Source organism: Chlamydotis macqueenii, chromosome 11, assembly GCF_036417535.1.
Source record: "Chlamydotis macqueenii isolate bChlMac1 chromosome 11, bChlMac1.mat, whole genome shotgun sequence".
In the NCBI taxonomy this organism is placed as follows: domain Eukaryota; kingdom Metazoa; phylum Chordata; class Aves; order Otidiformes; family Otididae; genus Chlamydotis; species Chlamydotis macqueenii.
The window spans coordinates 9,354,284-9,379,657 of record NC_141566.1 but is presented as its reverse complement, the minus strand read 5'-3'; the positions used below and the strand labels follow the sequence as shown (position 1 = coordinate 9,379,657).

The following is a 25,374-nucleotide window of genomic DNA, read 5'->3' as shown; positions in this document are numbered from 1 at the left end:
GGAGCGGACTCTCCTAGGCGCACCCCGAGCACTTTCCTCGGAGGAGCCTCCGCTGCCAGCCGCTCACCACGGGAGCAGACAACAACCTCCTGAAGCCGCGGACCAAACGGTGTGTTTAACGATAGGGGCCTGTAAGTCGTACGCGTGGCCGGGGCAGCTGGTAAATCGCGCAGAGACGTCTGGCGTGCAGCATGGTCCCCTTTGGGTGGGTACCCAGGTTGGTTTGGGGCTCCAGTTGGGGGCTCACTGACCGATAGAGTGACCACTAGTGATCCTGGGAATAGATCAAATTAGTCTGTGTTTTGCTGGTATCGATTTTGGTTCTTGTAATAAGGCATTTCGTGTTGGCTACTGATTTGGACTTGCTGAACCATAGTGTCTGTGTGAAGGATTCTTGTGTGTGTGTGTGTGTGTGATCTATGTTGCATGGTAAAATTCTATGTTGCATGCAGGACCTTCTATGGTGTAAACGCCTGTGTTGTGAAAGCGTGAGTGAGTCTCGGGAATCCCAGCAAAGCTGTGACTGTGTGTGGCGTGAGGTCTGCCCAGCCGCCCCTAGCCACCCAGATTCTTCTGAGGTGGGCTAGAAAGCAAGGGGACTTTCCTCTTTCCCAAGTTTCTTGTATGATTGTGTGACCACTATGAGTGTGTGGACGTTCACGAGAGTGTGAACACTGTGAGTCTATGTAAATTGTATTGTTTGTGTGCAAAGACTGAATTGGATCCAAAGTGTGTGTTTGTAACCGCGGTAGTAGTTTATTGTGTTCTGTCATTGTAGATTCCTTTGTTCCCTTGTGGTGGGACCCTGAGGGTCCTGAATAGTGTTCTTTACACCACCGTAACTCTCGTAAACCTATATTTTGTTCTAGAGTGTAAGTGTTGTGGTGAAAAGTTGTGGGTAGAGTTTGGCTGGAATTTCGAGCATCCTAAGTGTAAAATTTAGACTGGGATAAGAAAGAAAGAAAGGGCTGTGTTTGTGTACAAAAGAAGGATAAATAATAAATCAATAAATATGGGAGGGGGTCAGAGTGGAGGAGTAATAAAGAAAAGTCCTCTGGGTTGCATACTTGCTCACTGGAAAGATATTGCTGGGACTGGAAGTACGGAAAGTAAAAAGACCCTTATCAAATATTGCAATCAATGGTGGCTGTTGTATAAGCTAGAAGGTGAGGCTAAGTGGGTCAATAGATTATAACACCCTTTTACAACTAATATTGTTTTTAAGAAGAGAAAGAAAGTGGGATGAGGTTTCGTACGCAGATATGTTTTTCACCCTCCGAAACCACCCGGAAGGGCAAAGGGACTGTGGAATGGTGTCCCCACAGGACCCTATGGTACTCGCGCTTGAGCGAGAAAACAACAAGGAGCTCAGAGGTAAACTGAGGCGGTGTTGTTCGGCATGTAGTATCGGACAAAGTTGTACTAAGGCAAGTAAGATTCATCAGGCGCCAGAACAAGATTTAACTGATTTGTTTAAGCCTCCCCCTCGACCACAGGAACAGGATGTGGACTCGGACAGAGCTTCAACTCCCCCGGACAGTCCCGTATCTTCCCGCACTAGGAAGAAATCCGCTCCAACAGTTTTGCAAGCACCTCTCCGGGAGGCGGTGGGACCAGATGGTGGGACGATGTTAATTAAAGTACCCTTTTCTACTGCTGACCTAGGGGAGTGGAAAAAGATTGCAAAAGATTATAGGAGTGACCCGGTAACTGTAACTAAGCATTTCCAATTTATTATAAAGCAACATAATCCTGATTGGAAGGATATACAATTATTATTGGACTATCTGACTGAAACAGAGAAGCAGCTAGTTTTAAGAACAGCAGGGAATCTGGCCGAAGACCATTATAAAGTTACAGGAAGGAAAGTTAAGGAACATTTCCCCCTCCAAGATCCAAAGTGGGATGTTAATAGATCTGCACATATGGAAAAATTGCAGGAGTACCAGGAATGGATTTTAAAGGGAATGGAGAAGGCAATCCCCAAAACTATAAATTGGTCAGCTTTGTATGCAATCAGACAGAGCCCTTCCGAGTCCCCATCTGAATTCCTGGATCGATTGAGGGATGTGATGCGCCGTAGCACACCGCTGGATCCTGGGTCAGAGGTAGGAATACAACAATTAATCTCCCTATTCTTGGGTCAATCCACAGGAGATATAAGACGCAAACTTCAGAAGTTACGCCCCACAGAAAGCAGGAATTTAGAAGTGCTGCTGGATGAAGCATGGAGAGTGTTTAGTAACAGAGAGGAAGAATATAAGCAAGGAAAAAAGGGATTAAACGGAACCTGCCTCGTGTGGGTAAAAATCAGTGTGCTTTCTGTAAGAATTTTGGTCACTGGAAGAGGGAATGCCCAAAGAATAAGAAAGGGGGCCAAAGGGCTCACACAGGAAGAACAATAGCCCACGTAGGGGAAGACTGACGGGAACCTGGGGGATCTACCCTAGCGGATCCACTGGTTATAATTAAGCTAGGGGAAAAACAAGAAAAAGTAGAATTCTTAATAGATACAGGGGCAACATACTGTTTTGAATCAAGCCTTGATGCCCCTAGGGAATGATTATGTTATGGTAAAAGGGGCGACTGGCCAAAGTGAAAAGGCATATTTTTGTAAGCCTCTAAAATACAAATTGGGAAAACAATGGGGCATCCACAAGTTTTTATATATGCCCAACTCCCCAAAAGCACTTTTGGGAAGAGATTTGTTGGAACAATTGGGAGCAAAAATCACATTTGAAAAAGGAGAAATTACTCTGGAGGTAAAAGATCAACAATACGTTCAAATATTGAGTCTAACCTTAACCAGTCTTCCCTCAGAAGGAAAAATTAACGAGGAAATCCTAAATCAAGTGTACCTGGGGGTATGGGCTACCGACGTACCGGGAAGAGTGAAAAAAGACCTCTACCCAGTAGTGGCAAATCCATATACCCTGCTGACTGCATTAACACCTGATCCAATTTGGTTTACTGTCTTAGATTTGAAGGATGCTTTATTTTGCCTCCCTCTCCACGAAGCCAGTCAAAAATTGTTTGCATTCGAATGGGAAAATCCTAAGAGTGGTCGGAAGACCCAGCTCACTTGGATGGTGTTGCTGCAAGGATTTAAGAATAGTCCTACCATTTTCGGCAATCAGCTTGCGAAAGACTTAGAATCCTGGGAAACCCCGTCTGAGAAAGGAAAATTGTTGCAGTATGTGGATGATATCCTGATCGCCACCAGGACAGAGGAAGACTGTATGGCATGGACGGTGAGTCTGTTAAACTTCTTAGGACTCCAAGGATACCAGGTGTCCAAGAAGAAGGCCCAGGTAATGCAACGTAAAGTGAATTATTTGAGCTATGAAATTAGTGCGGGGCAGAGAACTTTGGGGCAGGCCCGCAAAGAGGTGATATGCCAAACTCAGAAACCCCAGACAGTAAAGGAGTTGCGGACCTTTCTGGGAATGACAGGGTGGTGTCGATTGTGGATTTACAATTACGGACTGCTTGTTAAACCACTGTATGCGCTGACAGCGACTGAGCAGAAACACCTTGAATGGAATAAGGAGGCTGAACAAGCTTTTGAGCAACTGAAAAAGGCTCTGATGTCAGCCCCGGCCTTAGGACTCCCAGATGTGAGTAAGCCGTTTCTTCTTTTCTCTCATGAAAAGCAGGGCATTGCCCTAGGAATACTGGTACAGGATCTGGGTCCGCATCGACGGGCAGTTGCCTACCTCTCTAAGCAGTTAGACGCGACTGCAAAGGGTTGGCCTGGATGCCTACGGGCGGTTGCAGCTGTGATACTGAACATACAAGAAGCCCGAAAGTTTACTCTGGGCCAGAAAATGACTGTTTTTGTGTCCCATGCAGTGTCAGCAGTACTGGAAGCAAAGGGTGGGCACTGGCTCTCTCCACAAAGATTCCTGCGATATCAAGCTGTGATAGTGGAACAGGATGATGTGGAAATCGTGGTCACTAACATTGTCAACCCAACTTCTTTTCTCAGTGAGAACACAGGAGAACCGGTGCATCATGACTGTTTGGAAACCATCGAAGCAAGCCGCCCAGACCTGAAGGATAGCCCCATAAAAAATGGGGAAAACTGGTTCACAGACGGGAGCAGCTATGCCTCGAATGGCAATCGACATGCAGGATACGCCATCACCACCAGTCAAGAGGTAATAGAATCAGGGCCTTTGCCCATGAACACCTCCGCACAGAAGGCAGAAATAATTGCCCTAACCCGAGCCCTGGAGTTGGCCCAGGGCAAAACTGTGAACATTTACATGGACTCAAAATATGCCTTCGGAGTTGTGCACGCACATGGAACAATTTGGAAAGAAAGAGGCTTATTGAACTCCCAAGGGAAAAATATCAAACATGCAGAAGAAATTCTGAAGCTACTAGAAGCTGTCCAGCTCCCTGAGAAAGTGGCAATTATGCATATTAAGGCGCACCAGAAAGTGAGCTCAGATTTGGAAAAAGGGAATGAACTGGCGGACAGAGAGGCAAAACAAGTGGCCAAAACGAAGGTAAAAATAGAAGGGGCTCTAATTCCTGATAGGCAAATCTCCCTACAAGGTAAGCCAAAATATACCAAAGAAGATCAGAAACTTATTACAGACTTAGAAGGGTCATATAATGAAGAGGGGTGGGCTTATACCCCACAGGGAAGACTAATTATTCCCTCTTGTTTACTGTGGCACTTGATACGGGAGGAACATAGAAAAAGGCATTGGGGAACAGAGGCTCTGTATAAACATTTGATAAGAGAAATCGTGGCTAGAAACTTATATACCACAGTGAGACAGGTGACTCAACAGTGTGACCTTTGCCTCCAGACTAATCCAAAAAATACTCCCAAACCAGAACTGGGCCAGATTGGGAAGGGCAATGGGCCTGGACAACAATGGCAGGTTGATTTTACAGAACTTCCAAGAAAAGGGGGGTACCGATATTTACTGGTATTAACTGACACCTTTTCAGGTTGGCCAGAAGCGTTCCCAACTAGGACAGCCAAGGCTCGGGAGGTAACTAAAGTATTGGTACAAGAGATAATACCACGTTTTGGGGTTCCAGCAACCATATCCTCTGACAGAGGACCACATTTTGTCTCAAAAATAGTGCAACAAATCAGCCACCATTTAGGTATAGATTGGCAACTTCATACCCCGTATCGCCCTCAGTCGAGTGGCCAAGTGGAGAAAATGAACCACTTAATCAAACAGCAAATTGTGAAATTGGGACAAGAAGCAAACCTGACATGGCCTCAGTCTCTCCCCTTAGCCCTTTTGTGTATACAAACAAGACCAAGGGCGAGGGAAGGACTGAGCCCCTTTGAAATTTTGTATGGACGACCCTATGGAATACAAAAAGGGATATCTATGCAAATTGGGGATGAAATTATGACTTCCTACATGGTGGCATTGAGCAAACAGCTCAATAAAATTAGAAAGCATGTAATTGGGACCCGGGGAAGAGGTCTAGATGAACCTGTACATGATATACAACCTGGAGATTATGTATATGTAAAGTCTCTTGCAGAAAAAACCCTGGAACCACAGTGGGAAGGACCGTATCAGGTACTCCTCACCTCCTTCACAGCAATCAAGATCAGAGAACAGAGTGCCTGGATACACCACACCAGGGTAAAAAGAGCACCGAAGTCTACATGGAGGGTCACACAAGTACAGCCTCAAAAACTTATATTATCACAACGCTAGTCGTTATCCTGACAAGTAAAGTCAGGGCATGGGAAAGTAACACATTTCTGCAGCTCCATGAAAAAGTTGCTAAAGTCATGAATTGGTCTGACTGTTGGTTATGCTCGCATCTGCCGAAAAACATGGGGAGTGGACACCCTGTAACGGCCATGGTCTTCCCAAAAGGTCTCAAGGCCTTCCTAGGCATGTCTCCCGAGGCGTATGCAGAGATAAAACGGGAAGATCTTAATTGGCAGATAAACTTAAATTTATGGGACGAAACCCAAGGTGTACCGTGCATTCAAGAGTGCAATTTAAAAACTGCCACACCACTTGCGGGGGAAAACAGCGCTGATCCAAGGTGTAAGGGGAAGACATTCGTAGGACAGTACCCCAATTGTACCAACTATCTTCCGTGGGCAGGAGCTAAATACTTATGGACAAAAGACCAAGTCCACATGAATAAAAAAAATCACCCTGCCCCACGTGGTTGGTACTGGATTTGTGGACATACAGGATATAAAATCTTACCATATAATTGGGCTGGCCGATGTACTATAGGGATCATAATACCTAACATTACTGTTACACGGAACCTGACCTACGTTAACACACCAAAATTCTTACACACACACACAAGACTTTTTCGGCAGAGGCGTGGTAACAACCCCCTGATAGACAAGCCCACTGGCTTTCATAGTTTTATACGATGGCTTATTCCTGGGTTGGGAGTGAGTGAGTTAGAAAAGGCTTTAGTAAATATTTCTGCTACCATGGAAAGTCTCGGTACTGCAACAGGGGATGCGATTCAAGCCCTCCAAGAGGAGACTTCTTCCCTGAAAAAAATGGTCCTCCAGAATAGGCTGGGTTTGGATATGTTGTTTGCCCAGCAAGGGGGATTATGTACTGCTATAGGTGAACATTGTTGTACATATGTAAACCAGGAGAAAAGGATAGAGAAAGACTTATCTAAAATCTGGGAACAAACTAAAAGTTTTCATGAAATAACCAGGGACAACATTTCCTGGGGGGTTGACTTATGGGAAAAGTTAACCTCTTGGCTACCAAATTTAACATGGCTGAAACAACTATTTTTGGTAACAATTATAATTATAGCTTTGTTCATAATCCTTTTTGTAACAGTTCGGTGTGGCTTCTGGTGTTTCCAGAGCACGGGAAATTCCTATAGTAATTGGAAGAAAAACCAATTACGACAGAGGCTTGAGTCTAACCAATACTTTGAGAAAGTGCTAAATAAATAAACATTGTGCCAGAATTAGGTATAGTAAAAGAATTTACTAATTCTCTAGAAAAGGGGGGAATGAGAAGAGGGGCTAAGGAAACTGTAATAGATATGGCATTTATTGATTATTGCTGTGCATGCTAATACAAATGGCGCTTTATGCTTTGCTAACTAAAAACTACCCGAGGAGGGGGAAGTCTTGCATTCCCCAACCGAGGGGCCTTGCTTTGTGCTTTGAACTCTTCATCTGAAGTGAGAAGTCCTGCACCTCCCGCACAAGGACAGTCCTGGTAAGAACCAAGGGGCCTCCTGCGAGAAGTCCTGCACCTCCCGCAGAAGGACAGTCCTGATACCTAAATGACCTCTTGGAACTAATTGTAATACCTAAATGACCTCTTGGAACTAATTTTAATACGGAGCGGGGATAGCTCATGCATATGTATAGGCGTGTTTTTTAACTTCATGTATATGTAACACTTGGTTGTATAAAATTAAAAGTGAATTGCCATGCCAGGCGTGCACAATTTTGGCGGGACTACCCCCCGTGCTGCCCGGCGCCGAATAAACATACCTACTTTACAGTCTTACAGATTGTGGAGTCTGCTTTCCCCACGTCAAGTGAATAAAAGTCAAAGTTGCGGGGTTTTAAAGTTATTTTTATGATGAAAGAAGGTATTTCAAATGCAGAGTGCCTGAAATACCTTCCAGTTAGCAGATCAGCCTGCAAACACCAAGTAGCATAGATCTGAGTAAGAGATAGAAGCACTGAGCATCTGTAGGACCAAACCCAAGACTTGGAACAGGTGAGTTGAGATTTTTGGGGACAATGAAAGAATTCAGGGGGGTAGAGGGGTGGGGAATTTTTGGTTGAATTATAATCCCATAGCTACTGCATAGTGTAACTGAGCACTAAGATTATATGTAAGAAGTGAAGTCTAACATTTGAAGGAAATTACATTTTACCTTCAATATTAAAAGACTTTAATGGAATTATTGAGATGTATTTTTATAGCATCACAGTGTTTGAGATACACATTTAAAAGGATCTAGTTTACTCTAAGTCTACATAAGAACTAGTTACTTAATTTGTGAACACATTTCAGAAGGGATGGGCGGTTCAGCCTGAAGATAGTTCAAAGTAAAACAGCAAAACCAATAAGTAATTGGGAAAATAAGAGGAAAGGTTAAGAGTCAATCAAAAGCAAAACTAGAGAGTGCACTCAGGAAATAGGTAAATTCTCTCATTAAAGCAGAACACTCACAACTCAAGACAAAACAAAAAATGTTGAATTTAAGCAATGGCAAGGAAAATTAAACATTGGGGAATATTATATAGTACAGCAGCTTTTAGCTTAGGGAATGTGATGAAATCATCACTGGAAGTCAGAGCTAAATTAGACACCTTTATATTCTGTCCGCTCAGAGACAATCTGCCCGTGTGACAGCAACCTAGTTTATTAATAAGGGAATAATTACAACAATGAATGCAAAAAAAAACTTCAGCTAAGTTTGTTTTAGAGCTGGGCATCATCTCTCCCAGCAGATTGCTGAAAATTTGAGTTGAACCATTTATACAGTTTGCAGTTTTTAAAAAAAGTGTTCCTAACATGAACAAGTCACAAGGGAGGTCTATTTTACCTAAATTTCTTTATGGAGACTCTGTAAGATCTAATCTCCAATGTGTTTTTATTCACACACAAATCATGCACCATTGCTCCTTCTCTTTAATTTTTTCCTCCTTCAGTCCTCTTGGACCCTCTGCCACCCCCAAGCAAGTCAGTCCTGTGACTGCCTGCTTAATGAGCACAGCAGGCTGTCAAACTGCATCGTCACATTTAATTGACCCTTCCTCGCACTCAAGAATTCGATGAAGAGTATCCAAATGTGATTAAAAGAGAACCAAACACCTTCCCTTCGAGGTACATTGCATAGCAATCATACTATCAAATTTACCTTGGTACTGTGGATGCAAACAATAAACATCACAATAAGCAGGTGAACACACAGTATACGGAGATAGCTACAAGCAACTCTCAATCTCCTGCACATTAAAAAAACAAACAGAAAGGAAAAGTTTCGGTGGCAAACAGGAAAAAACTGTACACCCTTTCATAGCTTAAATATAAAATGCAGCATACCAAGAAACACTAATTTGCAAAGTTTAAAACACAATAATTTTTTTTAACAAGAAGATGAAATCATAGGTTTTGTGATTCCAAGACTTTTGAAAATTAACCAGTAGGTGAATAATTTTAACCCATGACTTACATAAAGAGAGCATCACACTTACTCAGAGAAATCACAGCCATGCTAATATATTGTAACTGTGATTTTTGAGGGTAATGGTAGAACTATTTATTTTCTTCTCTTATTCTTTCTAGTTAGTAGGGGAAAAAAAAAAAAAAAGGAAGATCCCCTCAATGTTTGTGCCGGTCTAATGAAAGGCTGAATAAGCAGCTTTTGTGTCAGTATATTTTCAGTTGTAAATGCTCATCACGAACACAGCAGCTCTTTAAAATATTCTCCACCAGGTTCTATGGTGGATCGTAGGCACAGCGCTACACTTTGCTGTCAGAAAGGTTTAGGAGTTAAATATCCGTGTTTAAATGTAGTGAAAATAACAGTATGTATTACATGGTGAACTTGGTAGTTTGTTGAACAAAGCTTAACCCTCACACGGAGAGGCAGAGGGACAGCACATCAGCCTCGCAGGCCGGCACGTCTGCTCATCTCATTATCACGTCCCGTGTGAGGTGTTTAAGGCTCCAGCATAACCGCAACAGCCAGACCTCTGGTTACTGCAAAACTCGCTAAAGTCTGCCACAACTCCCATTTTATTTTTCACTCCTCACCACAGCCAGGGAGGGACAAACCACTGGGCGGCCCAGCCCGCCCCCCACTCCCGCGGCGGCCATCTATCCCAGCATCCCTCAGGGCCTGGAGCCGACTCCCCGCAGGCCCAGGCCTCCTCCTTCCCCCGCCCATTCCAGCAGCCCCCACGCTCTCCCGGCCCCATCATTCCCAGCACTGCTCCCCGGAGCCGTGAGCCCTCACCCGGCCCCGCCTGTTCGCCCCCCGCCCCGGACAGGCCGGTGTAAAGGCACGGACAGCCCCCCCCCCCCCGTATACCCCCCCCCCAAAACAGGCGCCTGGCGGCGTAGGCCCCGGTCTGGTCGGAATGCGCAGCGCGCAACCCAATTGGCCAGCGGAGCAGTCACTCAGGCGCGCGGCAGCAGGGGAGGCGGGCTCTCATCCACAACTGCCGGGTCTCGCTTGCCCCTCGCCGTTGCGGCTGCGCGCGCGCGCCCTTGTGCGCGTGGGAGGGAGGGGCGCGGGGCGGCGCGCGCGGCCCGGCCGTTAGGCGGTGGGCTAGCGGCGCGGGCCGGCTGGGGCCAACACCCCGCCCCCACACCGCCGCGGCCCGTCACGTGACGCGGACTTAGCGTTTACATTCGAAACGGGCGCCCCCGCGCGCCTGCCCGCCTTTCCCCCCGACCCCCCCCCCCCCGCTCCTCCCGCGCGCGCCGCCCGGCGGTGACCGTTTCGCTTTCATTTCCGGGCGGCCGAGGGCGAGGAGCGGCGGCGCGGAGCCTCCCCGCAGTGCCACCTCCCCCCGCGGCCCCACCCCCTCGGGCTCGGAGTGAAGCGAGATCCCCCTTCCCCTCCCCCGCTCCGGCGCACACCCCCCACACCCCCCCCCCCCACCTCCTCCTCTTCCCTCTCCTGCGCCGAGAGAGAAAGGGAAGGGAGGAGGCGCCGGGCCTGGGTCTCCCGCACCGAGCCGCCGCGGCACAACATGGAGGAGCTGGTGGTGGAGGTGCGGGGCTCCAACGGGGCTTTCTACAAGGTACCGGGTGCTCGCGGCTGGGTCGGGCTGGGCCTCAGGGGAGGGAGTGGGGCCTGGGACGGGAGGAGGAGGAGGCGGCGGCGGTGGCGGCTCCTCCTCCCCGCGCTGAGGGAAAGCGGGGGCCCCGGGGCAGGAAGAAGAGGAGGAGGAAAAGTGGGGCAGGGGTGGAGGCGTCGGCGGGTCCCTCTCGGCGTCTGGGGAGAGGGAGCCGGGCCTCTGGGGTGAGAGGAGCCGGGGGCCGCCGCCACACCGGGGCTGAGGGAACTCGAGGCCTGATGAGGAGGGAAGATGGGAGAGGGCCTCGGCGTCCGGGGAGGCCTTGGGCCTTCCCCCCATTGTGGGAAGGGGAGGCCCTCCCGCTGCCGGGTCGTGAGAGGAGGCGAGGAGAGCCCTCGGCCGCCTTCTGCCTGGCGCTGAAGCGAGGATCAGGGCTGGGGATGCGGCATTAATTGCTAAATCCTCAGCTTTTGTCGCTACTTAAGGAAAGTCTTTCTCGCTCTCTAGGTTTCCAGGAGAGCTGCGCTGCTAGTGCACGGCGTTTAAGGCGGGGGAGGAGGGGAGGCCCTTGTTAAATACACGTTCATGATAAAATGCTGTTGTGGATTCCTGCTCGTAATGCCATGGCAGGGGCCACTGCTTACTGATACTAAAGAGAGTGTTGCTTGACCAAGTATATATGTGCTGAGTTGCTAAATACATTTAATTACCAAATGTACTTTTTACTGAACCTACTTAATGGCATTCCGTGTTTGTTTCCAAGCCCTTGTGCTGGTGCTGGATAAAGCCATCACTGAGCCTTCAACGTATATGCTGAGTACTTAATATTTTTATTAATACTATGTAGTATTGCTGTGGCTTTGCATGAGTCGGGTTGTATTAATCAGCATATTAATAGAGTATGATTTGTGGGTTCACCCTATTCACAGAAAAATAAAATCTGGACACAGTGGGTTTGGGCCTGCTATCATTGACATGTTTTCAACACACCAGAAGCAGTCATGGATTGATTTCTGCAAGTCTACCATCGCTTAAATGTTCCTAGTACTTTAAAAATTGAGTCTAGTATGCAACATCCAATATTTATGTTAGCAATGAAGGAACAGGTAGAATTTCAGACTCTGAAATTCTGGTGTGATAGGGCAGGTTGATATCCAAATGATACCATTCCAACAGCTCTGAGTGTTTCTAAGAAAAAAAGATCTCAAGTTTGTTTGTAAAATACATGTTATAATATCTTATTCTGAAAAAAAATATTGTTTTTAAAAAAATATTTATGAAACAAGTTTGTAAATAAGCATCCTATGCATTTGCAGTGTTGTAGCCAAAGTCCTAGGTCTGTATATTGCTTCCTGGAGCCGAATTATTTAGCACTTTCAAAAATCAGTTTTACATTTTTAAGGATACAATATTCACTCAGAGAGAAATAAAGGCTTAAATATGTTGCATAAGAGAACTTTTAATGAGGCTTTTATCAAATTATATGAGAGTATTTACACAATCATGTGAAATAGAGTATGATAAAAATTATATTGTGCATTCTTTAGTGACAAATATTATGAAAGAGACCTGGGAAAACTGAAAGCTTCTGTAACTTTTTTTTTTTTGTTAGATTCAATTTTGTCATCTTGGTGTCCTGTGCACCGTTTATATATAACATAGTGACATTGGTGATTGTAGCTAGGTGAAAATTTCATTTGAGCATATATTCATGGAAGCTTATTCATTAAACATGACTTAGTGCGTCCAAGTTATAACAGACATTGCTTCCAAGTTGCACATTATGTTTGCCTTTTAACTTTTAGAAATTTAAACATAGGAGGGTTTTTTGTCTCTTCTTAATCTCTAACTAAGAGGACTTGACTAAATTATCTAAAGGGACAAGTAGGGCACACAGATTTATTGGTCTTCACCTGTATTACCTGTCTAGATGGATCATCACACTTAAGATAAATGAAGCAACTTTTTTTTAAACTAAAAAATCCCCAACAAATGGTCATGCAATAATGTTCAGTGTAAATCAGCAATTTTCCTCTAGCCCAAACTACTTGAATTTTTAGGTAAAGTTTTTTCTTTCATCATAATGTCTGAGTATCACTCTGTTACTAAGTAATTTATCTAAATGCTTTCTTGTGAGTTTTATGCTCGTCTTGAGATGAGGAATTTGATTATAAAATAAATTGTTTGACCCAGCCTAACAAGAAGTGTGTGATGGTGTCAAGTGCAGATTTAATTGTGAGATTACTTTATTTTTTTCATTTAAAAAGTTTCTTTAAGCAGCCTTCTGAGAAATGTTTTGCAACAGTAACACTGCAAACAAATCAAACCCAAAACAATTATTTTATCCAATCTAATGGCTTACTCATAATTTGTGATAATTTTTTTTTTGCTTTGAATCATTCTGGAGATCTTCATCACAGTATGTGAATGTTTTGGAAAAATACACCTCTATCTTGATATTAAGACATGGAGGGGAGGAATATGAGTCTGCTAGAGTCATGAAGGGACTAAGTGGCACAAGTGGGCAGCTAATTGCCGCGTCACTTGTCATATCCTCCTTGTGCCTCTTTTTCAGGACCTTATGAATTCAAGTCCCTAAGCACTTAGTTTCATTTTTAGGTGTACCCAGCAGCATCTTGATCTCAACAGTGCAAAACTGATGCCTAATTGTCACCTAAGCCCTACTGAGAGTAATAAACCAGTCTTTTCTCTGCTTGTATTACCTGTGGGACTTGATCCAGAATGCATTCTGAGATGCATCTAGAGGGATCATGTTCCACACAAAACATAGGAGATGGTTTGAGGATGCATTCATACCCAGCTGGAAGATTTGAATTAAAATTTCATACTGGTCAAATGCACTATGTTTCAGAGTACTGGAGTGCGTTGCTGTGATCACTTTAGTGAAGACTAGTTGTTTCTGAATTGAATTAAAATATCGCTTGGTGAATGCTTCTTATTTTCATGCAAGTTTTTCTCTTTGGCTAAGATAAATTATTCCATGAAAAGTGGAGTGCAGTCAGTGAGCATGGTTCAGGTATAATTCACAATCTAGTACCTAGAGATGCTTAGTCATGACTTGGTATGTTGCTGGGCCCAGAATCCTTGGAAAGAAAAGGTTAGATTCCCTTAGTTATTTTAAGAAGACTGGTCCAACAAACCACGAGGACTGTGAATCCAAAGGGGAGGGAACTGCCTTTTTGCAGCTTAGAGATGAATAACTAAATCTTGAAGATGTGTGATATTAGGGCATGTCTTTTCTTGTATAGAAGTAGTAAATTGGGTTTTGAAGTTCTTCTCACGTTCTCGGAGGACTAATAGATGGTCCTTTGTATAATTTTTCCAGGACTAGTTTGAGATATTATTTCCCTCTAGAAGAGGATGTGCTTTTAGAATCATAGAACAGTTTGAGTTGGAAGGGACCTTTAAAGGCCATCCAGTCCAACCCCCCTGCAAGGAGCAGGGACATCTCCAACCAGATCAGGTTGCTCAGAGCCTCATCCAGCCTGGCCTTGAATGTTTCCAGGGATGGGGCATCTGCCACATCTGGGCAACCTCTGCCAGTGTTCTACAACTCGCATTGTAAAAAATTTTTTCCTAATATCCAATCTGAATCTACCTCCCTCTATTTTGAAACCATTACCCCTCGTCCTGTTGCAACAGGCCCTACTGAACAGCCTCTCCCCATCTTTCTTGTAGGCCCCCTTGAGGTACTGGAAGACCGCTATCAGGTCTCCCCGGAGCCTCCTCTTCTGCAGGCTGAACAGCCCCAACTCTCTCAGCCTGTCCTCATAAGAGAGGTGCTCCAGCCCTTTTATCATCTTCATGGCCCTCCTCTGGACCTTCTCCAACTGGTCCATGTCCTTCTTGTGTTGGGGGCTCCAGAACTGGACGCAGTACTCCAGGTGGGGTCTCACCAGGGCAGAGTAGAGGGGGAGAATCACCTCCCTCGACCTGCTGGCCACGCTCCTCTTGATGCAGCCCAGGATGCGGTTGGCTTTCTGGGCCGCAAGGGCGCATTGCCTGCTCATGTTTTGCAGCATGGGATTTATTTTTCTTTTCCTGTTTGGGAGTGATTCTCTCTTGTATCCTCTGCTGAAGATGGGAAGCATCCTGTTTGAGGAAGATAGTTTTGGAGTTATATTTGCTGTTAACATTTGTGTGTTGCCTGTAACCAATTTTTGCAACTTCTTTCTCTATAACCTTGTTAAAAATCTTCCACTTTTTATCTCAGTAGTTTCAGCACTTTGCTGTTGTTTCCTTGGTTTTATAGATCCTTCACACTTTTTCATTGAGCCTGCAATTGGCAAAATCATTCATCTTTCTTAGTTCTTTATTACTTCAGATCTTGCTATTAACAACTGTTCCTTTGGCCTCTTGCTGCATTCCATATCAATTTTTTAATTTCTTTCACTGTTCCACACAGACTTACCCTCAGCAAATATCTCCAGTCTCTTTGTACAGAAGCCTGTATACTCAGTCCCTCTGAGGATGGTAGCCTGTACCTTTTTCCCTCCTTCGGTTACATTTCTGTGACTATTCTTTCCCTATTCTGTTTCTTTGTATGGCCTAGCCTTTCTCAATTTGATTAGCCATGTGAGTTTCCATTTGACTTTCTCCTTCCAACAGGTGTGAAATGTAATAGAACTGTTGTGCAAACAGTAGATGAACCTTTGTATCAAGATAGCATTTTTTTTTTTTAAACCTTAAAAAGCATATTCTCCCTACTTTCACTCCTTACAGTCAATTATCCTCCTTTATTAAAATGGTTGACAATGCTCACATCTGATGATGTGAGGAGACTTCTAAAAAAAACAATAAAACTTCATGGCAGCTGCAGCCTTTATTTGTTCCTTTGAAGTGTCTGTCATTCCATTAGCACAAAAATAAATATACTGCTGTTTTCAATAGTTCTTATTTTGTATCAAACAATTTTTAAAATTTAGACCATATCTTCCACATATACCCTTAGAAAGTGAATGCTCATGTGTTTGAGAAATGCTATGACGTGCCAGGTTGGAGTGTAAACTTTTTTACTTAATTATATCTGAAGCATGGGGAGAAATGTTAATGTTTTATGTGACTGAAAGTCAAATTTTGTGTGGAGGACTTACCACATTTAATTTTTTTCCCCATGTTAGAGAAGAAGAATCAACCTTAGCCATTCCTGCTCACAGAAGTAAAAGCAAACCTTTTTCACTGATTCTGATTTCTTTTTGTGTACTCTAGTTTGGTATCTCCAGTGATAGTGGTATCCCAGCTGCTGTACTCTTTCCCTCTCCTGTTCCCTCATTTTACTTCCATCTAGTTTCACTGTTTTCAGTGCTTTTCATCTATGTGTTCACATTCATCGTGTCACTTCTTGGCTGTGCATTTCAAACTGTATGTATGCACTTTTATGTTTGAATTTCCGTGCCCAACTTGTACTCTTTATTTAAAAAAAGGCTGATGAATGCTTATTGTACTGTTTGTAACACTTGGTTTAAAATCAGTACCTCTTCTCTGCCTTTGCTGACATCTGGGCCTGGCTTGTGGTGTTAAAGGTCCCATTTCTTTTTAGCGTTGTACATGATTTTACACATATCACAAAATAAAGAAAACCAAACAGTTCTGCTAAGCTTTAATTTTGTTTTTCCAAAGGCATTAATGGTTAAGTTATAATTTAAAAAAAAAAAGCTTATAAATGTTTCAAAACCTTCATGTTTGTACTTAGATGTATACAAATACATATAGTGCTATGGAGTCCAAATAAATTTTACTTACTACAGATCCATTTAAATATTTATAACAGAGGAAAATTGGCATAATGCTGTGATATAGACTATGAAAAACTGATGTGATAAGTATCTCTGACATTTTTCTCTGTCACAAGAAACTGAAGAACAAGGAGAACCATTTTTTCTATGGGTAGATGGGGTTAGACAACCAAATATTTAGACTACTAATAAATTTTGTCTGGCTAATTGTTTTTTAAGCATAAATATCACATGGAGGTAGATGGGAAGTGTATATAATGCACATTTGTCATTTACTTTGTAAATAATTAAAACTGTATTACAATGAATTTTTGTAACTTTACAAGGCTGGAAGTTAAAAGGCAAACAACAGTGTTACAGCATCAACTTTTTTGGCCAGACTGGAGTGAAAACCAGGTATTCCATCTGTCTCTGTGATTGAGTATTCTGAAATAGGTGTAAACTAAAGAAATTATGTCAGTTTTATAATTTGCACTAGCAGTGTCTGTATCGATGCTACCTGTGTATGGTCAACAGTTTTCCTGAATATTCCTGGTTCAGGTTCGTTCACGTTTCTGGGTTGTGACCAAAACAATATTGAAGACCTGTTTTCAGCTCTCCTTAAACAGGAGAGCATCGTTCAGTACTCTTTCAACTAGCTGTGTGTCGCAAGTTTTACTTTTTCCAGATAACATAGGTACTAGACTTTGAAGGTCTTGGGCTGGTCTCCAGCTTGATAACATACATTTATTTCTGTTCCCATCTGGTTTACTTATTAATGGTAGGTTTTAGTACTATTATCACTTGTTACACGTATTGCTGTAGTCACTAGGATTCTGCTCAGGATGACTTGGATGTTACCAGCTGTCAGACTTGAATATGGGTTGTAGTCTTCCTCTTTGCTGCTGTACTGCTGTATTTTTTTTGTCGTTTCCTGTGGTTTTTAGAGTGCTATTTAGAGCACCTTTCAGTGTTTTCATCACTGTAGAGGAGATGACTTCTTCTGCAAAAGTGTCTTTCATAGCAGGAGAAGTTATTTTTTGCTGTTTTATGAATATGAGAAAATGAACTACAACACATATTTTCTTAGAGCATTGTCTTGTGTTACTCTTACCTTTCCTCAAGGCTGTTAAGTGTGCTTGGTGTCATTTCTGTTGGATTTGCTTTGTGAAATAATCTCTGCTTTTGCATACTCAAGTGTTACTAATAATACTAAGTCCTGTCCTTTTCCGGTCTGTGGCATGAAGGGGTCAAACCAAATACTTGGTAGTGATTATAGTATTTTCCAGGTATTAAAGGCATCTATTTCTGCTACATATAAGAATAGGTGCTTTAGAGCTGCACATGACAAACATTGGAAGAAATGTGGGTGGAGCCTTTGAAGGTGGTGTGTGTAATGTTGCAAAATGAGTCAGGGCTACCATAGTATTTGTCAAGTGCATATCCAGTTCTGGAATTTTCTTACAGAAGGCGCAGCATATGAAACATTAGATAAATGTTCAGTAATAATCAATGGGGTGTTCTGTTGCCTCTGTATATAAATATTGTTTCTGTACTGCTATCAACGTGATCCTGAGATGTAGTCTTACGTGTGTTTTGTGTCACGTCATTAAAAAATACCAACTATGCATATAATAATCTTGGAGGGAATATCTTGAATAGTAAATACTATTAGAGACTGTTTAAAATCTCCTTTGGATGCTAGCAATAACAAACTTTCCAGTAACCTTATTCTTAAAGTATTGAGAAGTGAGCGAAGTATAAAGCCATTTTTTGCTGTTGTCATTGTGGCTTTGCTTTGACTTTTATTCAAGGTGACATTACTTATTTTGACTATTAACTACCATTGCACTTCTTTCTTGTACTGAATGTCTCTGAGTAATGACACTTATGAGCATGTGATGCTTAATTTTAATATAAGCAGTTCTTGGAGCTCTATACCACTCATCAGGTATTGTTCTTTGATACTGAGATACTGCTGCATCTCAGGAAATACTTTGGCATACTTTATAAAGGGAAAAATCAGAATAACTTAAAAATGTTTTTGATTCCATATCAGAAATAAACTCTTACCTTCTTGTAAGAGAGAAAAAGCTGTTCTTGTCTTGGAAACTTGAAATGTGAGGAGAATAAAATGTTCCACAGTTCATTAACTAATTCTTCTTCAGAAGCAGTAGTTACTGCTAAATTATTTTCAATTTAATGAGAATTTTTCAATCTGCTAAGATGGATCTCTGATGATAGAGCAAACTTTTATACTCAGTCTTGCTATCATGGGCTTTTATCCACCTGACTTGCAAGGACGTACTGTATATGAACAAACATTAGTGGAACACCCAGCACTTCACCAATGTTTATCTGTTTCAGAAGTTTGGAGATATATTTTTAAAATCAAAGAAACAACAACAAAAAAAAAAGCCCAATCTTTTCATCCCTTGTTGCCCCATTACCTCCATCATTTGAAGCTATGAAAAATATTTTCATTAGTAAATCCCAAAGTTCTTGGAGTACTGATCTTGCTGTTCTGTAGATGGGGGAGACATTTGGGGTTAAAGCTGAAGCTGAGTAACATAAGGAAAGAAAATCCCTTTTGGTGCTGAATCTTAGTTCTGTACTCTGCTTTGTGGTTGCTTGGGAGACTTAACACAACTACTATCCATCCCCCAGAAAAAAAAAAAAAAAAAAAAGGAAGACTGTATGGCATTTATCTTAACTTTGTGCATTATGGAAGTTAAGCGTAAGGAGGTAAGTAAGGGGAAAACTGTGCTGAAATGGGTGTAGGTGAGTTTTGCTAGTGTGATATTCAAACTTACCTTGAGGTAAAAGAGAGAATAGACGGGATTCTTTGTTTTTAAAGAGTACTGATGTTGTTTAATTTTTACACCTGTCAAAATACACAAAACATGATTATAAAATCAAATATTTTAAACTTCCTTTATAAAACTCTTCTGGATGATCTTGTGATTTGTTAATAACTTCTCCCATTACTTCCAAAAAAGAGGAGGACTGCGTGTCTATGTATCGGTACACTGGCAATCATGAACCCAAGGAGGTTATCCCATTTCAGTGTGCATTTTGTATAAGTCTCTGCAAAGCTAGAAGGTGGACTTGAAAGCATACTTAAATTTTCATCAGTATCTGTGAAAGGAAGGTGTTGTACGGGTTTAAAGTTATTTTTTTTTAAAATATCCATAAGGATACCATACTTATACCTTTTTTTCCTACACAGGCATTTGTAAAGGATGTGCATGAAGATTCTATAACAGTTGCATTTGAAAACAAGTAAGTGCATTGCTGATGTTATATTTATATGTGATACTGAGTATCAACCTTGCATTTTGTTAATCTAAATGTAACTTGTTAATGTAGAGTAGCATGTTTTGGATAACCTAAGCTTGATGCTAGCATGTTTTATAATTTACTATGTTGTGATGTTTCTGTATGAATGCTTTTATTTGTTTAAATATTTTAAAGTACAAAACTGTAGTAACATGGGTTTTGTTGGGAAAATAAGCATGTTGTTATTGAATTTGCATGATGACACCCCATGTTTCAATAAGTCAGCAAGTGGTACCATGACTGCCTCTTTCTCATGTGAATGTATTTAGATTTAGCAGATTACATTATTACAAAATTTGTTTTATGGATAAGTCATAAGTACCAGTTTTTTAAGCGAGAAATAAAATTATATTCCTTTCCCATCATTTAAAGGCATAAAAAGTTAACTTTCCGTTATACCATTTAGTTTAGGTTTCATTTCCTTCAGGAAGAAAATAACACACCGCTATGTACTTTTTCCTGTGAGTCTTTGTTATGGCATCATCTTTTGTATTTTGGAAATTGGTTTATAATTTCTTCTTTAAAAAAAAAAAATTTTTTTCGTTGTCCTCAGTTTATTCAGTCTCTGTTAAAGAAACTGAAAATTAAAACTGCATTCAGACTGGATCTTGATCAAGTTTTCATCATTTACAGTACAACGAAAGAAAAAGAAGAAACAGACTTGTTTTGAAGGAAGCATCCAATGTGTTATGAAATGTTTTTTTAACCTGTGTTTTTAGTGTTGGGGTTAAAACCCATAACTGTAAAAAGAGTAAAACCTGCTGCTGGAAGATTTCAAAACAGTGCATGTAGCATCAGGGATTCATTTAAGATGCTTAATGGTCACTTAGGTGTATTTCTTATTATATATACATTGGATCCCATTATATTTAATACATATATGTACAAAAGCTCTACAAAATTTTAAGCTGTATATTAATTGATTGAAAATGTTTCTGATTTCTGTTTACAAAGAGAGTGAAAATGTTTAGGCCATTCACTGTATTTTTATTTGTAGCTGGCAACCAGAGAGACAAATACCATTCCATGATGTGAGGTTTCTGCCACCTGCAGGCTATAATAAAGATATAAATGAAAGCGATGAAGTAGAGGTATGTATGCTCCATTAACAGCATTTGTTTTGAGAAGTGGGAGAACTCGGGGTGAAAAATGTCAGCCAAGCCAGTGGGAGGTTTGCTTACATGTTATATGCTGCCACCTTTTTTGATTCCAAGTACTGCATAAAACTATGTCAAGCATGTAATCAAGAAGAGATTTTGACAGTTGTAAACCATACAGCTCTTTTGGAATTCTGTGTACCATGAGCTCCATGCTGATTTACAAACATGATCAGCATTTCTTTGATTACAATTCAGTTCTTTATCAGAACTAAATTAATCTAGAAATAGATGCTGGACTGTAGTTCTCCAGCTGTAAGTTAATAACATCTGTATTGTCAAAACTTCAAGCTGAATGAGATAACTTGCATTATATGTGTGTGTACATAAAATATAAAAGTTTGTGTAAATACTTCTATATATGCAGAGACAGACTGGCTTTAATATAGCACAATCCTAAAACTTCCTTATTTTATAAAATTGTTTTTTATAATTGCTTTTAAAAAGGAAAACTTTCAAGATTTACGTTTTGCTTGCCTGCTATTTAAGTTTATTTTGATTTGAAAGGTAAGAAAACGGCAAAACTTCTTTGGTGTGGATGTGGCCAATATCATAAATGTGCTAAAGGAGCGTAGATAAGTGTCCTCTCCCTTCTGTCCACTGGTAGGACCTCATCAGACCTACACACAATTATACATATTGTTGGCTAAATATTGACAGATGTAAAAGGCTGAATTATCTCTTCTGACTGTGTGCAAGACTGAAGCAACTAATGTCAGTGGATTGGGTACAATATTATATATCTGTACAATCTTACATAGATAATTTTATATCCTACTTGAATGTGCAATAGACATTTCAGCTGTTACATGCTTGCTATGTAGTGTTTAGATTAGAGACTTTATGTACTAATGTATTTTGCTGGATTTTGTTCCTATAGCAGAGTTCCTGATCACAGTAGTTAGTGTCAGCTTTTGTAATGTCTTTTAAGAATGCTACGAATATGTAATGCATGTGTTTTGTTTAGGTTTATTCAAGGGCAAATGAAAAAGAACCCTGCTGTTGGTGGTTGGCTAAAGTGAGAATGATAAAGGGTGAGGTAGGAATATGCATATATACATATATTTTTTATATGTATTTATTTATACTTTATTTTTCTTCTGGTTTTTTTCTATGTTGATGCACACAGTGTTTTTAACTTGGCCCTCTTCATTTTTGAAGAGTTTCTTGGTTAGAACTGTTGCAATTACCATTAACCTCAATCTGAAAAGTTTGAATTTGACTTGTACAGTTAAGAAAAGTGCCTTTCACTTAATAGTGTAATGCTCGCTCTTGTCATAAAATGTGTGACTTGTTTGATTTTATTATTTTTATATCAGTTCTATGTAATAGAATATGCAGCCTGTGATGCTACGTACAACGAAATTGTCACAATTGAGCGTTTGAGATCTGTGAACCCCAATAAACCCGCAACAAAAGATACTTTCCATAAAATCAAACTGGCAGTTCCGGAAGATTTAAGGCAAATGTAAGTACAAGCATTTCTTTGTAACTTTTTTCAAAACGTGAGTAACTTCCTGAGCCTGAGACAAGAAGGAATAAAAATGCATTTTACTGCTCTAAATTAACTTTAAAAATTTTCATACAGTAATCTACAAAATATGAATGTAGACCTGCTCATACTTTAGGAATAGAAAATATGATATTTGTGATATAGTTTAGTCCTGGAGGAAGAAATACTTTCCTCAAGATCTTAAGGTTTGTGTGCAGGATAGATTAAGAATTTATTATTACAGCTGTTCAATGATGTGCACAGATTAATCTGAATCCATTCTTTGTCAACTTTATTAATAATTTTCAAGGGGTCACTCTTTCATTGTTACAGTATCTGGCAATCTATGCAAGTTGGTATTTAATGGCAAAAGAGAACGCTGCCTTATATTGTAGGGCGTAAGGCATTTTGATGATGGCAGTGCAAATAGTTGTGCAATAATCAAACCTCCCGTAGACTGATGCAGAAACAGCTAGTTTTCTCCTAGAACGTGGATGTGTCAGTCTTGTGTAAATATAGCTCTAAAACTCAAGTTAATACTGACTCCCCTTCTTCAGCTTCAGATCACTTTCTGCTTTTTTGAGATACATGTTATTGCCTCAATGTGGAGTAAGCTATAAATTCAAGTTAAACTAAGAATTTCTGAAGTTAATGTTACAGTACACAAGGTCACTAAGTAATGAGTGGACAGAAGAAGCCTGGAGAAGCAAAATACAGCATGACATGAGCGTAAGGTCATTAGAATGCTGCTCTGGTTACAGTAAAGTCACGTCATACTGGTTGATGGTGTATTTGAAATTCTGGACTTGCTGATTTTAATGATTATAGCTTTTTGATGTAGTTTTTGCTTAACTGGTTTGTCATTTCATAAATGTACATATGGAATAAAATAACACCGCCATTAAAAGGGAGAATTTGGATATATTTATTTAGATTCTTTATATTAAGAAATTAATCTTCTCAGCCTTGAACCATAAATGCAGCAGTTAAAAGTAATAACTTTGTGGGGTTTTTTTATTCCTAGGTGTGCCAAAGAATCTGCACATAAGGATTTCAAAAAGGCAGTTGGAGCTTTTTCTGTAACATACGATTCTGAAAACCACCAGCTTATTATTTTGGTAAATACAAACATTTAACCATACCATTGTCAGTGGTCTGTTTCAAAAGTTTGTGTGTAAACCATTGTGTTTTCTTTGTTAATAATTTAGTCAATCAATGATGTAACAACAAAGCGGGCGAATATGCTGATTGACATGCACTTTCGAAGTCTTCGTACCAAGTTATCCCTGATACTGAGAAATGAAGAAGCTAGCAAACAGCTGGAGGTATGTTGTTTCCCCTGAAGTAATTTGAGAAAACAAACAAACAAAAAAACCCCAAACAAAAAAAAAACCCCAGAAACGAAAAAAAAACCCAAACAACCAAACAAAAAACCTCATGCATTTCTTAGCTGATAGGACTTGCATTGGAGTGAAGGTTGTTATTATGTACTGATAGTATTCTTGGTGTTAAAAAGAGGCAGATGGAGATGTAACCCAAGAAAGAAGTTTACAGTTGAGGCCTGTTCTTGCAAAGGCTCATTTTAATCCAATCCTGTTTTATTCAGCAGAATTTTGTGTGAGTTTGAATACAAATATATACACATACATATATTTATTTTGTAATTTGTAGCATACAATAATTAGCCATTGTTGCACGAGTAGTGCCACATTCAATAACTTTAAATTCCTGTTTTTAAAAATAGATGGGAGTGAATATAGTGTGATACTGAGATGGACTAGAACTGGATCTTGCAAAACAACACAATGAAAATGAGAGATGGAGGGGGTGAGACTGATGTTGGTAGGATGTACGAAGGGATGGGTTTGTCTATAGATAAAATGTTAGGAAATCATCTTACAGCTTCTGATATTCCTGTGACTGGAGAGTGGGTGTTGACTGGCAAGAAGCTTGACTCATACTTGCCATGGAAAAAAAAAAGAGTAGGCAAGGAAATAAGGAGATCTCTATACAGTAGAATTAACATTTCTTCATGTTTTTTCTCCTATTTACAAATCAGAAAAAATAGCAACATTTCTAAAAACTTCTTTTTAGATTCACTGTCAAGAACTAGAAGTTCCACCCATACTATTGTAGTTCTGTTGTACATAGGTGTATACCAGCTCTGTTACTTTAGAGTGAAGTTTCATTCCCCACTCCCCACCAAGGGTTACATTTCTTTGGTATTAGATTGAAGTGGGATGTGATGTAGTTGTAGTTCAGGCCTCTTGTATCCAGTAGGTGTACTCACTGTTACAAGAAATTCTCTTGTTGTTCTCTTTTTAGTCTCTTAATTTCTGTATTTCAGAGCTGTAATCCAAGTTTGTTTTGATCTTGATTTTTCTCGAGACCAAGAAAGGACCAGTTTCTTCTGGTGTTCCTTCTTGAGCACCCTCCTGTAGCTTTTCAGTAATCCATTCTTCTGTTTTCTACCAGAACTGACAATTGTGTAGGCAGTTTACCTCTTGAAGTGTGGAGGTGGGAAGAACAACAGCCTCTTTAGAGCTAACTCTCTTTACATGCCCCCACAAATACGTGCACCAACAGCTGTTGTCATTGATTCCTTTCCCAAACTAATCTTGGATTCTTGCTGTCACTGTAAGGCTTAACCTTTTTGCTGCTGTGAAGGACTTGAGAACTTGATTTGGTTCTCACAAAAAAAAAAACCCCAAAAAACAACGACATTATTGGACTTCAGTTTCTACCTGAGCAGTACTTAAGTGAAGATTGTGAGATAAATATATATGGTTATAGTTTGTGTGACAAAAGTTTGCTGGTATTTTTCATGTTGACGTTTGTGTTTCCTGTACTTAAAATAAATGTAAAATAAATTTAAACCAA

The 25,374-nt window shown here is 40.8% G+C and overlaps 1 protein-coding gene across 4 annotated transcripts in view; it reads left to right on the top strand.

Moving 5' to 3' along the window:
- Nucleotides 1-10,533: 10,533 nt before the first annotated feature.
- FMR1 (fragile X messenger ribonucleoprotein 1) overlaps nt 10,534-25,374 on the top strand; it is a 34,501-nt gene continuing 19,660 nt past the window's right edge. For 3 of the 4 annotated variants that reach the window (XM_086756198.1, XM_086756196.1, XM_086756199.1), the window contains exons 1-7: nt 10,536-10,774; nt 19,736-19,788; nt 20,843-20,936; nt 21,970-22,041; nt 22,322-22,470; nt 23,519-23,612; nt 23,703-23,819. In XM_086756198.1, the coding sequence (XP_086612324.1) occupies nt 10,724-10,774; nt 19,736-19,788; nt 20,843-20,936; nt 21,970-22,041; nt 22,322-22,470; nt 23,519-23,612; nt 23,703-23,819 (630 nt within the window). In that variant the 5' untranslated portion in view covers nt 10,536-10,723. Of the gene's footprint in view, nt 10,775-19,735; nt 19,789-20,842; nt 20,937-21,969; nt 22,042-22,321; nt 22,471-23,518; nt 23,613-23,702; nt 23,820-25,374 lie in introns of all 4 variants that reach the window. The other variant, XM_086756197.1, reaches the window with a different exon arrangement.